The sequence below is a fragment of the Chanodichthys erythropterus genome, chromosome 12 (assembly GCF_024489055.1).
Source record: "Chanodichthys erythropterus isolate Z2021 chromosome 12, ASM2448905v1, whole genome shotgun sequence".
Taxonomy (NCBI): Eukaryota; Metazoa; Chordata; class Actinopteri; order Cypriniformes; family Xenocyprididae; genus Chanodichthys; species Chanodichthys erythropterus.
Window position 1 is genome coordinate 11,353,907 of NC_090232.1, and position 13,616 is coordinate 11,367,522.

General features: G+C 37.6%; 1 protein-coding gene across 1 annotated transcript in view; it reads right to left on the reverse strand.

Moving 5' to 3' along the window:
• Positions 1–13,616, reverse strand: part of sdk1b (sidekick cell adhesion molecule 1b) — a 296,151-nt gene that overhangs the window by 127,584 nt on the left and 154,951 nt on the right. Inside the window, exon 6 of the mRNA XM_067403334.1 lies at positions 2,896–2,922. Coding sequence (XP_067259435.1) covers positions 2,896–2,922 — 27 coding nt within the window. The remainder of the gene's footprint in view (positions 1–2,895; positions 2,923–13,616) is intronic.

The following is a 13,616-nucleotide window of genomic DNA, read 5'->3' on the forward strand; positions in this document are numbered from 1 at the left end:
AAAGATGAACAAAGGTCTTACAGGTGTGGAACGACATGAGGGTGAAAAATAAATTTTTGGGTGAACTAACCCTTTAAGGGGTTGAGTTATACCGATGATCGACTGATAGGAAAATTGTTCCAGAACCAACAAACAACCGCACTTGTCTAAATCACACTGTGTATTGCAGTATCATGCTGGGATGGCAAACAATTAACATAAATACGATCCAACAGAAATAAAGAATCACACTCTAGCTCACATCTCTCAGCACTGCTGACAGAATAATTCTGTGAGACTATCTATTCTCATATTGTGCTTCGGGAAGTGCTGATTATAGCTGTGTGTTATTTTTCAGAGTGAGCTCAGAAGTACAGTAGCCTGAAGAACGCCGCAAATGAAAAGGAAGATTTGCACTAAGGTGAGGTAACGTTGCTGTCAGCCGCTTATACGGCCTCATGTACTCAAGTCAGAATGGTGTTTGACATGGTGTTGACACGGTGTTGTCTTCCATGGGTTGGTTTTCATCAGGCGCAGAGATTAGTCGCCTTGAGCATATCGAGATGGTTGTAAAACAATGTAGAACACAGCTAAAGGGACTCGCAAGAGTCCACACACGAGGGTCGGGGTCATTCAGAGAGATCGGATGTAATAATCTTAATCCAGTGTCTACATGAGTAGTGAGTGAGATTACGACATGTGGAGATATTAAATTTGTCTCTGAGGAGAATCTATTATCTTAAGCCTCTAACAAATCCATCTAAACACACAGTACATGAGAGATTACACACACAGAGGGAGACAGCATGGGTGAGAGCAGACAGAAGAGAGAAAGCCAGTAAATGATTTTTTCTCAGGACTCTCAACTCTGATTGGCCGATGCACATATTAACCAGTGTGAATCTATATGTCATGCTGTGTGTGTGGGGGTTAAGATTCAGGATTTCTTATTTGGCATGCTTATTTTTAAGTCCCGCAGAACCATTTCAAATGATCAGGCAATAATTATTTATACATGTTATTTTGTAGTAGTAATATGTATGCATAATTCACAGAATGCAAAATACCAAGAAAATAAAAATATAAGATCCACTATGCGTAAAATATAAACTACAGTATTGCTATGTTCGGAGTTAAATACATGCATACTGCACTGCATATATACTGAATACTGCTGCTATTAAAAAAAAAAAAAAAAACAGCATGTGAAAAAACACTTTATATTATAAAATGGCAACAATATTTCTGACAGTACTATGCTATGTAGCCATTAATTAGTATGTTATTTTAATTTTGAAAAATGCTTAATGTTTAACTTATGATAATTTAATCTTAACTCTTGGTTGTAAAATAAATAAGATAAAATAAAAATGCTTGATGTTTAATTTATGATAATTTAATCTTAACTCTTGGTTGTAAAATAAAATAAAATGAAATAATTAAAATAAAAAAATTTAATAAAAAATAAAATAAAAATTCTACCATTTCAAAAATGCTTAATGTGTAATTTACAATAATTGAATCTTAACTATTGGTAAAAAAAATAAATAAATAAATAAATTTTTTTTTTGATGTTTAATTTATGACAATTTAATCAACTCTTGGTTGTAAAATAAAATAAAATAAAATAAAATGAAATAATTAAAAAAAAAAATTCTACCATTTCAAAAATGCTTAATGTGTAATTTACAATAATTGAATCTTAACTCTTGGTTGAAAAAAATAAATAAAATAAAAATGCTTGATGTTTAATTTATGATAATTTAATATCAACTCTTGTTTGTAAAATAAAATATAAATAAATAATACAAAAATAAAATAAAATAATTGGTGATATTACTTCTGAATCATTTGTCACTAAAGAAATGTAAAGTCAAAAGCTATGACATGTTGCTGACAACTATATCTATCAGACTGAATTGATGAATATATTTTAAATATTGATTTTGTGACAATTACTTGATTTCATATATTATTTATTAATTTTAGAGCTGCAACTAACAATTAATTTGATAATCAATTAATTTATCAATTATTTATTCAATGAATCAATTAATTGGACTAAAAAACAAATATTATCCTAATTGTTCTATATTATTATTAGATTAATTAAATATTTACATTTAATCCATTATTTACAAAAATGTTATTCCACATCTTTCAATGTCCTTCAAACAGTGTGCAATTTGAAGGCTATATGAAAACAAATGGAATGTTTTCACTCATCTGAATATAGTAATTATCTACAATAGTCCCTTTACAGTTACTCCTCTCATAAAAATACAATTACTTGAGTTACATGTAGAATCCTAAACCTACATTTAATGTCTAACAAGAAAATTGTGCATCAGCAAAATGTGCATCAGCACTCATTCAGTGAAGTCAGCTGTTGCATTGTAGATGCAAAATTTTTGCACATATAAATGTGTTATTCAGTACTGTAAAATCATGTGACTGGCGGATGTTTTTCATGCATAGCATGCAGATGCGATAAATCGACAATCAAATGTTGTTGTCTATTATTCGCATTATTGATTTTATGCATTAGTTCACTGTAAAAGATTATATTAGCAATAAGTTATGACAACATATGTTTTTACATTGCTTGCAAAATAAGTTAAGCAATTTTCAACTTATTTTTGGAAGTTATACAAGATTTAACTCATTTTTTAAAGCCAATTTAATGTAATTTAAGTTGAAGTTCTCAAACCAACCATGCTCAAAATGATTCCGAACATAGCCGTTTCTCATCTTGTGGGCAATCAGACTGGGAAATGCCAAGAGGACAAATGTTCACTTCATAATTCAAAATCTCAAGCAGATGATCATCTAATGTCATCAGAGCAGTGAGACAGGAATGAAAGAGAGAGGACGGGTGAAGATTACAAGCTTTAAGAGTTCATTAGAATGTCTTACCAAGGGAACCACGATTCCTCTTGTTTACTGCTCATCAGGTCACAGAGAGCAGAGAAAGAAAAAAGAAATCAGAAAAAAGAAAAAAAAATCATTCCTCTCACCAAAATACTCATATATCCTCACACTTTAAGTCCAAAACAACATCAGCTCTGTTCTCAGGCCCTCTCACACCTGCCATGATTTTATCATTCTGTGACATGTAATTATGGGAATTTGCTGACCCCTGACCTGCTCTTAATGGAAGCGCCACACTTATAAGCTTCCTGCTTTCACTTTAACCAACAAAATGAGGTGCAGAATGGACACATAAGAGTAAACACACTCATAAATAAACAAAGAAATGCATTTTGATCAATATCACAGAGAAATTAGTTTCAAAGTTTCATTAAATGCTAATATATTGAAGTTCTTTGAAAGTTTCTGTATCTCGGATACCAACAATATTTGTCCTCTATTTTTTCTTATAGATTTTTTTCAATAAAACGAGTGTGGGTGGATTAGTTCATTTGAAATTTGATGAGAAATATGACAATATTCATAGTAAGAGTTCATATTAAGATCCTTAACGTTTGTTCGAGTTGGGGTTGGTAAGATTTTTTAAAATGTTTAAAAGAAGTCTCTTATGCTCACCAAGGTTGCATTTATTTGATCAAAAATGAAGTAAAAACTATCGTGAGTTATTATTACATTTTAAAATAGCTGTTTTCTATTTTAATATATTTTAAAATGTAATTTTTTCCTGTGATGGCAAAGCTGAATTTTCAGCATCATTACTCCAGTTGTCACATGATCCTTCAGAAATCATTCTAATATGCTGATTTGGGACTTATTATCAAAGTTGGAAACAGTTGTGCTCTATCTATGGAAACCTTTATGCAGTTTTCAGGATTCTTTGATGAAAGGAAAAGTTAACAGTTAACTTTTTCCCTGCCATTGACAGAATTTTCCGTCATTTATTGACACAATGCTTCCCCACCATTGACAGAAATTTCCGGCAATCCATGTTTTCACTTTTATATGGTAGGGGGCGCTATTACACATCTTCTGAAATAGAACAGAATCTCTGTATCCAAAAACAAATAAAGAAGCAGAAACAAGTGATAGAAGCATTGCTTACACACAAGCTAACGTGATCATCAAAAATTCAACAGCATATAAATCAAAACTGGCTAACGTTACCAAATATGTCAAATTCATGAAGAGGTAAAAGATTGTGCAAGATATGGGGGTGTTGATAGACGTGATCTACTCCATCTATTTTTTGATCATCTCTCTGAATCTGATTTTTTTTATGAAATGTGCCCACATTCAAGTGTAAAAAAAGAAAGCATGAAGCTAGATTTTTTATTTATTTTTTTATTTTTTTAAGCAGAGGCTCTTATCTTTCATTTGATATATTCAGAACATACAAAATATTCTGGGGGCCATGAAGGTTTTGTGAACATGATCAAAAATGCTGGGAAAAAAACAATGCTGATGGGGAAGTAGTTAAGGTAACGTCTCTGTTGCTCTCTGTCTCACATGACAACTTCAGGAAATGCTGTGCTTTAATTGGTTATACATTAGACGGGTGTAGTAGGAGCAGTCACACTGAGAGAATGTGACACAAAAACCTTGGCACTACAAAATGCAAGACACAGCAAGTGACACAGTACATTTATAAAATAATAAACATTCCAAACTAAACAAACTGTGCTACATTGTTGTCACACAACATCATTACATACATTTTTAATCTAGATTTGTCTAGAAATATCTTAACAGAACGCTCTGGCCTAGTGGTTAGCACACATGCTTTGACATGATGTGTGTTTTCCAATCCTGTCCCTGGAAGTAACAACAATGTCTTACTCAAGGACACAGTGGTAATTAGGAAGGCAACTGAATGATTCTGGTTCCAAATCTGATTGCACTTAATGATTCTGGTTCCTTAATGATTCTTTTAGTACGTCTGAGGCAGGGTTATTATAGTTAACTGAGGGGGTCATTTACACAACACCGTTTTCAACTAAAAATAGAGAACTTTTTATGCATTTTGGCCATTCATTTACATAACAACAGTATTTGAACTATATATATATGTATACATATTAAGACTACAAGCCAACTAAAGACGACCAATTGAGCTTATTCGCTGTAATTTACAATTATTTCCCCACTGACAAGTTGTGTTTAAGCAGTGGGAGAGTCTGGGACACATAAAGGAGCGGGAGAGCCCCTCTCATGACGCGAATTTGCATCTGTTTTGAAGGGATTTTCACGCGCGAATGAAGTGAGTAAACTCAAAATGTTCAAGCGTCCAACTACGCGCGAATAGCGTGATTTATTCGCGTAAGTCACGTCCGGTGTGAACGCACCATTAGAAATTGGTAAATTTGAAATGGTCTCCATGTAAACAACAAAAACACGAATTTGTGAAAACGGTAATGTCATGTGCATGCATATTACTGTTACAGATCCCTTGTTCCCCTGGACTCCATTTCCCATGATCCTCCTGTTTCGTCACCTTCACTCACTTCCCTCGTCAGCTCCTCACCATCACAGATCACCTGCACCTGGACTCTATCATCTGCACTCCCTTTATAATGCACTCACTCCCTGCACTCCTTGTCCGTTCTCTGTTTATGTTAGCGTATGTTGGATGTACTCTGCCTTTGTGTTCATTAAAGTATTGTATGTATTGTGGAAATCCGTATCAGCCTCATCTCTACACCAGCATCCGTAACAGAAGAACGGACCAATACCAACTGGATTTCCACAGAAAAAAAAAAAAAAAAAAATGGAGACTTTCCCCAGCTCCCTGGATCCAGCTCCTCCATCGCCTCTCACCCTAACAGCCAGCGAACGCCTTATCAGGCTCCTGCAGGTAGGACGTTCGCTGGAGAGGTATGTGGAGGAGTTCGTTGAGCTTGCTTACTTGACTAACTGGCCCGACGCTCAGTTGATCTCCCTGTTTTTGGATGGATTGGATGACGACACTATCCGTTTTGATGAACCTGTTTTTTGCTTCTCCTTAAGCGAAACTATCAATTTAATTTTGTGGTTGAATGGCTCCAAATTCTTTGTGGAAGAGGTTCAGGATCAGTGTTGTCGTCCAGTCCATCCAGAAACACGGTTGGCCGGGCCAGTCAGTCAACCTCCGGCTTCCTCCGCACACCTTTCCAGCGAACTCCCTGCCTGCCCCACGCTGGACCCTTATTCCTCTACTGAGCCCAGTAAGCGGAGGAGGAGGAAGAAAGCGGCCCCAGTATCTCCAGAGCCCACTCCAGTGTCTCCAGAGCCCGCTCCAATATCTCCAGAGCCCGCTCCAGTATCTCCAGAGCCCGCTCCAGTATCTCCAGAGCCCGCTCCAGTATCTCCAGAGCCCGCTCCAGTATCTCCAGAGCCCGCTCCAGTATCTCCAGAGCCTGCTCCAGTCCCCACAGAGCCAGCTCCAGTGCCTGTGGGGATTTTAATTGTATTTGAGGGGATGAAATGGATGAAATCAAGTTCTCCAGTCTCCGCCGAGCCAAGTTCTCCAGTCTCCGCCGAGCCAAGTTCTCCAGTCTCCGCCGAGCCAAGTTCTCCAGTCTCCGCCGAGCCAAGTTCTCCAGTCTCCGCCGAGCCAAGTTCTCCAGTCTCCGCCGAGCCAAGTTCTCCAGTCTCCGCCGAGCCAAGTTCTCCAGTCTCCGCCGAGCCAAGTTCTCCAGTCTCCGCCGAGCCAAGTTCTCCAGTCTCCGCCGAGCCAAGTTCTCCAGTCTCCGCCGAGCCAAGTTCTCCAGTCTCCGCCGAGCCAAGTTCTCCAGTCTCCGCCGAGCCAAGTTCTCCAGTCTCCGCCGAGCCAAGTTCTCCAGTCTCCGCCGAGCCAAGTTCTCCAGTCTCCGCCGAGCCAAGTTCTCCAGTCTCCGCCGAGCCAAGTTCTCCAGTCTCCGCCGAGCCAAGTTCTCCAGTCTCCGCCGAGCCAAGTTCTCCAGTCTCCGCCGAGCCAAGTTCTCCAGTCTCCGCCGAGCCAAGTTCTCCAGTCTCCGCCGAGCCAAGTTCTCCAGTCTCCGCCGAGCCAAGTTCTCCAGTCTCCGCCGAGCCAAGTTCTCCAGTCTCCGCCGAGCCAAGTTCTCCAGTCTCCGCCGAGCCAAGTTCTCCAGTCTCCGCCGAGCCAAGTTCTCCAGTCTCCGCCGAGCCAAGTTCTCCAGTCTCCGCCGAGCCAAGTTCTCCAGTCTCCGCCGAGCCAAGTTCTCCAGTCTCCGCCGCCTACGAGCCCGCCGCTCCAGCCGCCGCCGCCGAGCCAGCCGCTTCAGCCCCAGCCGCTTCAGCCTCAGCCGCCATGCCCTTCCTCAGACTTTTAAAAACTACCGCCTACCGGGAGGAGGGAGTACTGTTACAGATCCCTTGTTCCCCTGGACTCCATTTCCCATGATCCTCCAGTTTCGTCACCTGCACTCACTTCCCTCGTCAGCTCCTCATCATCACAGATCACCTGCACCTGGACTCTATCATCTGCACTCCCTTTATAATGCACTCACTCCCTGCACTCCTTGTCCGTTCTCTGTTTATGTTAGCGTATGTTGGATGTACTCTGCCTTTGTGTTCATTAAAGTATTGTATGTATTGTGGAAATCCGTATCAGCCTCATCTCTACACCAGCATCCGTAACAATTACGTGTACAGTCTATAGGCACATAGTGTTTCTGTGATTCTGATCTTTTTCGATGTATCGTGATTCTCTCTCGAATTGATTCCATAAACATACTCCACACGGCTCCGGGGGGGTTAATAAAGGCCTTCTGAAGCGAAGTGATGTGTTTGTGTAAAAAACAAAAACAAACAAAAAACATATTTAACAAGTTATGAAGTAAAATATCTAGCTCCCACCAGACCGCCTTCCGTATTCTACTTACGAAGAAAGTGTTGCAGTTCAAAATGCTTACACTATGTCTTACACCTTCCCTATTAAAAAAAAAAGCTTCGAACATAACTGATTCAAACATAAAGCTGGCCTCGCTTCAGTTCCGTTTTTTTCATAATTTGAATAGGGAAGGCAGTCTGGCGGAAACTAGATATTTTACTTCATAACTTACTAAATATAGGGGTGTAACGATACACTCAGGTCACGATACGGTATGTATCTCGATACGGAGTTCACGATACAAAATGTATCATGATATTTTGAACAAAATTAAACTGAAATTCAAATAAGATTTATTTAAAAAACTTTAACAAATTTCAATAATTTCCCTTGTTGTACATACAAGATCACATTTCGAGGTTTAATAAAAACCTTCTGTATTCAGATTAACAGCTTAATAGGTCTGTCTGTCACTGAAAAAAAAAAAAGTTAAATTTAACATAAACTTAGAATTAAGAATCCTAAGGGACCGTTCACATATCGCGTCTAAAAACGCGTGGAAGGCGCGGCCGCACCGCTTCTCCTTCTTTCCAAAGCGCTTGCGCTCCCGTGGCATTGGTCGTTGCTATGCAACCATGAACTGCGCTCTCCAAGAGGAGTATAAAGTTTCAGCAAAGGATAAATTGATTTCTAGCCCTTGCATTACTTTTACTAGTTACTAGATATATTTATAAAAAACACACTGTACAGCTATGATCAGCTGTTCGGCTGAGATTTCGATGTCTTGTTACGGAAAGGCCGAAGCTGATCATTTGATTCATGTCACATGATCTGCGGTACTCTTGCGTAATTCTGAAAAATTGAGAATTTTTCATCTCGATGCGCCTTGAAAACGTACTGCACGCGCGTCGCGACCACGTTGCTCCCATTATGAATGCGCCTGCTGCATAGCTACATTTGAAATAACTGACTTGCACGCGGAAAAGACGCAATATGTGAATGGCCCCACAAAACTTCTTAAAGTAAAGCATCGCAAACATCTTTTGCTTTTCCGTGAGCTCAGCTGTTGCTGTGGCACTGCGGTGAAAGAAAGCCACGACTTTTCTCACGCGACCAAGCAAGAGACTGATGCGAGTAACGTTTAAACCTGCTTGCAAGATTACACTTACTGAACTAAAGAGCTGATTGAGACACACCATTAATATGCGGTGACAACCCGGCTTCTCTCACTGCCACCTCCATGTTGTAGAGTAGGCCACGTTGGCAATTCAACCAATAAGATTAAACAGCCTTCATATCGTAAAAGTATCGCCATCCCTCTGCGATACATATCGTAACATTTTTGCATCATGAAATATCGTACTGCGATATATTGTTACACCCCTAGTTAAATATGAATATTATTTTTTACACAAACACATTCATTCGCGTCAGAAGGCCTTTATTAACCCCCCGGAGCCATGTGGAGTACACGTTTATGATGGATGGATGTGGATGGTAGGCACTTCCTTCAGCTCATACCCGCTCACTGCCATTATAAAGCTTGGATGCGTCAGGATATTTATTAATATAACTCCAGTTTTGTTCATCAGAAAGAAGAAAGTCATATACACCTAGGATGGCTTGAGGGTGAGTAAAGCTTGGGGTAATTTTCATTTGAAAGTCAACTAATCCTTTAACAGCAGATGGCACTATGTGCTTTGGGAACACCTGTACTCTGCCTGCTTACAATTCCTTTACACACCATTTAAAACTAAAATTATCATTCATAAAGTTTGAAAAGGTTGAAGCGAATTACAAGGGTGTTCGCAGAGGGCTGTGTTTACATTAATATTGAGTCATAAAATCATTCTGAGCCAAGGTGCAAGTATACTTAACCACTTACATGACTCAGCCAAACGCTGTCCAGCACTCTTCTTCATGAGCATTTGAGTGTGCGGTTAAAAACTAGCCTAGATCTGCTGTTAAAACTAAGATCAGAATCCATTTAGAATCATTGTATCACGCAGAATCGTTGCATCGCTGTATTGTCCCAGCTCTATAATACAGCCTTTTTAGTCGTTTTCGTGGATCAGTGTGAACAGGGATTGTTTTGACAACAATGTTGTCTGTACATGAAAAAAGCAAAGGAAACATTTTTGCTTTTTTAGCACATCATTGTCATGTAAACGTACCCTAAAACTAAAACCATAAAAAACAAACATTTTCATTACTTAAAATAAAGTTTAACTGAAATAAAATAATAAACTTTTATTTTAATATTTTATTTAGACTAGTTGTCAAGGCAACATTTCTCATGTTCTTTTAGTTTAAACTGATGCACGAAAATAACTAAAACTGAAACAAAAATTAATAAAACCTACATAGACTTTAATGAAAAAGAAATTGTACTTAAAATGACAAAAAAAATTACAAAAACAAACAAAATTGCTACAACTTAACATTTAAAATGAAAACAGAAAATAAAACCAATTCAAAATAAAAACTATAAAAGTATCTCAACTTTAAAATAACACTGGTCTGAGGAAATCATATGGGTTTGAAATGACACAAAGGTGAAAATATGATGACAGAATTTTCATTTTTGGGGGCAAAGTATTCCTTTACAACAACAAACAATGAATATTGTTTACAAAAATGGTTCTGAAAAAGAAAGAATGCAGCCGTTTAGTCACAAAAAAAGATTAAAAACCGCAAAAGAAACGGGTACTCTGCATTATGGGAGACACTATTCCCAGCAGTCATTTTTGTCAAATGTATGAGGTCATTCAAGTACACAAAATGCATACAAAAATGTGCACGTTGTGTTTGTGTTTACACACAGGTGCAATCAATTTCTGCATTCCAATTGGTTATTCATTAGACGGGTGTCATAGGAGGAATGTGAACCAAAATCTGTGACATTGCCAGATAAGATTCATCGAAAAGGCAATTTATCAGCCAATTATGTGATTCAAGACAACAGATTTTGCCTTACGACAAAATAAATCTTTTACAACCTGCAAATTTTGTCTCAGGCAACTAAATAGTGTGAAAAGTTCAACTCTGCTTTAAGCAAAAGTTTGCTCTCATTAATGCACGGGAGAAAAAAAAACTGAGATATTAAAGAAATCTCATTTGTGATCTTTCTCTCGCTCCTTCTCCCACCCATTTTCTCCTGAAAACTTTACAAACACGAACAAGGGTGAAGCACAAAGTGAGTGATGAAGTTTCAGGGAGGAAGACGATATGCCAGGGCAAATGAAGAGCAGAGGAGAGCGGAGAGAGAAGAAAGGACACGAGAAACAGCGGATGAAAGGAAAAGAACAGGATGAGCGTGAGGGAGGAAGTGAGAATGAGAGACAAGTCATGAAAGATTTACATCATCAGGAACTGACAGAGGAACCCCAGCAGCATCAGATACATGTGAGAGGGAGAGAGAGAGAGAGATAATTCAAACACAACCCCATGTTCATGCATGAGCAGAAGCCACACACATGCATGTGACTACATATAATATTTGGATTAGAGGCGCATGTTATTCTGATCATCTGTCAATCTTAATCTCTGAATCTGTAATTGAACAGGAAAAGATAAAACACCATGAAATAAACAGATGAACCCCAGCAGTCTCTCTCGTTTTCTCTCAATGTCTTTTTGCATTCCTTCCTCTGTCAAAGAACTCAAACATCACTTCATGAATATCTAAATGAATGAGGAGCAGCGAGGGTAAACATGTTTATCTCTTCGTTAATAATTGAAGGGTTAAAACATCAATGTCTGATTGTACTTAGTTTTTGATTTACACTGTAAAAACGCTACGGTAAAAAAAACTGTTAATCGGTTAACAGAAAGTATCCATACTATATACGGTGAATAGCTGGACTAGATCTTATTGTACATTTATTGTCATTTTACAGTAAAATACTGTTCAATTTTCAGTTTTTTGAAGTGAAAAAGAACAAGTTATTGTATAATTTACAGTGAAAAACCGTACATTGACATTCCAAGAATTTCCTATGTGTCACTTCACATTTGATGTATTTTCATTGAGATAACTATGTTTCTTCTTATTTTTTCTCTCTCTTTTTTTTTTAAATGAATGTTTATTGCATTTTTTAATGCCATGTGTGTTACCATGATGGTGTTCAATGTTTGTGAATGACACTGTGTGCACCTTCTATATATTAGTATTTATGTTCTCAGCTTGTGGAAACTTTGATTTATCATGTGACTTTCTCATCATTATTTTGTTATTGGTGGTGTTGTCAGTGTATTAAAAAGGTACAAAACAGATATTAGTACTTCAATTCACTGATAAATTAATGTTGTCTCAGTTAATGAAATGCATTTTTCTTTACAGTAAATTTAAGTTAAATCCATAAAAACTAAAATGTTGCTACCGTATTTTTTTACAGTAAATTTCTGGCAACCACAGCTGTTTTTTACCGTAAATTTAACAACCATGTAATTAGGATCGTTTGCCCAAACTTTTGGAAAAATTCCATCATTTTCTCACCCTCATGTCGTTCCAGACCTGTATTGCTTACTTTCTTTCTGAAGCTCAAAAGAAGATATTTTGAAACATATTAGACATTTTTAGGGGATAAAAGGTCTCAGTGTTTTTTGTCCATACAATGAAAGTTCAAAGTAGTAAAGCATTCTTCAAATTATCTTCTTTTGTGCTCAACAGAAGACACAAAAGTCATACAGGTTTGGAACAACATTTTTCTGTTGAACTATCACTTTAACATTTATAGTTCAGATTCAGGTTGCAATTACTATTTCTGATTATGATTACACAATGATTCTGGTAATGATTTCTATTGCACTTAAAGGTGCCCTAGAATTAAAAATTGAATTTATATTGGCATAGTTGAATAACAAGAGTTCAGTACATGGAAATGACATACAGTGAGTCTCAAACTCCATTGTTTCCTCCTTCTTATATAAATCTCATTTGTTTAAAAGACCTCCGAAGAACAGGCGAATCTCAACATAACACAGACTGTTACGTAACAGTCGGGATCATTAATATGTACGCCCCCAATATTTGCATATGCCAGCTCATGTTCAAGCATTAGACAAGGGCAGCCAGTATTAACATCTGGATCTGTGCGCAGCTGAATCATCAGACTAGGTAAGCAAGCAAGGACAATAGTGAAAAATGGCAGATGGAGCAATAATAACTGACATGATCCATGATATCATGATATTTTTAGTGATGTTTGTAAATTGTCATGCTAAACGTTTCGTTAGCATGTTGCTAATGTACTGTTAAATGTGGTTAAAGTTACCATCGTTTCTTACTGTATTCACGGAGACAAGAGCCGTCGCTATTTTCATTTTAAAACACTTGCAGTCTGTATAATGCACAAACACTACTTCATTCTTTAAATCTCTCCAACAGTGTGTAATGTTAGCTTTAGCCATGGAGCAAAACCTCAAACTCATTCAGAATCAAATATAAACATCCAAATAAATACTCACATAATCCGACGCATGCATGCAGTATGCATGACGAACACTTTGTAAAGATCCATTTAGAGGGTTATATTAGCTGTGTAAACTTTGTTTATTCACTGTTTAAGGCAAGCACGAGCTCCGGGGCAGAGAGCGCGAGCATTTAAAGGGGCCTCAGCATGAATCGGTGCATTTCTAATTATGCCCCAAAATGGGCAGTTAAAAAAATGTATTAAAAAAAATGTATGGGGTATTTTGAGCTGAAACTTCACAGACACATTCAGGGGACACCTTAGACTTATATTACATCTTGTAAAAAAAACATTTGATGGCACCTTTAAAACTTTGGGGTGAAATATTCCTTTATGGAGCCGATTTTTTTTTTTTTTTTTCTTTGTTAATGGGCCAACTCCAAATTTTAAAAGTCTGGGGTCAGACGTTTATATGGTCATTTAAA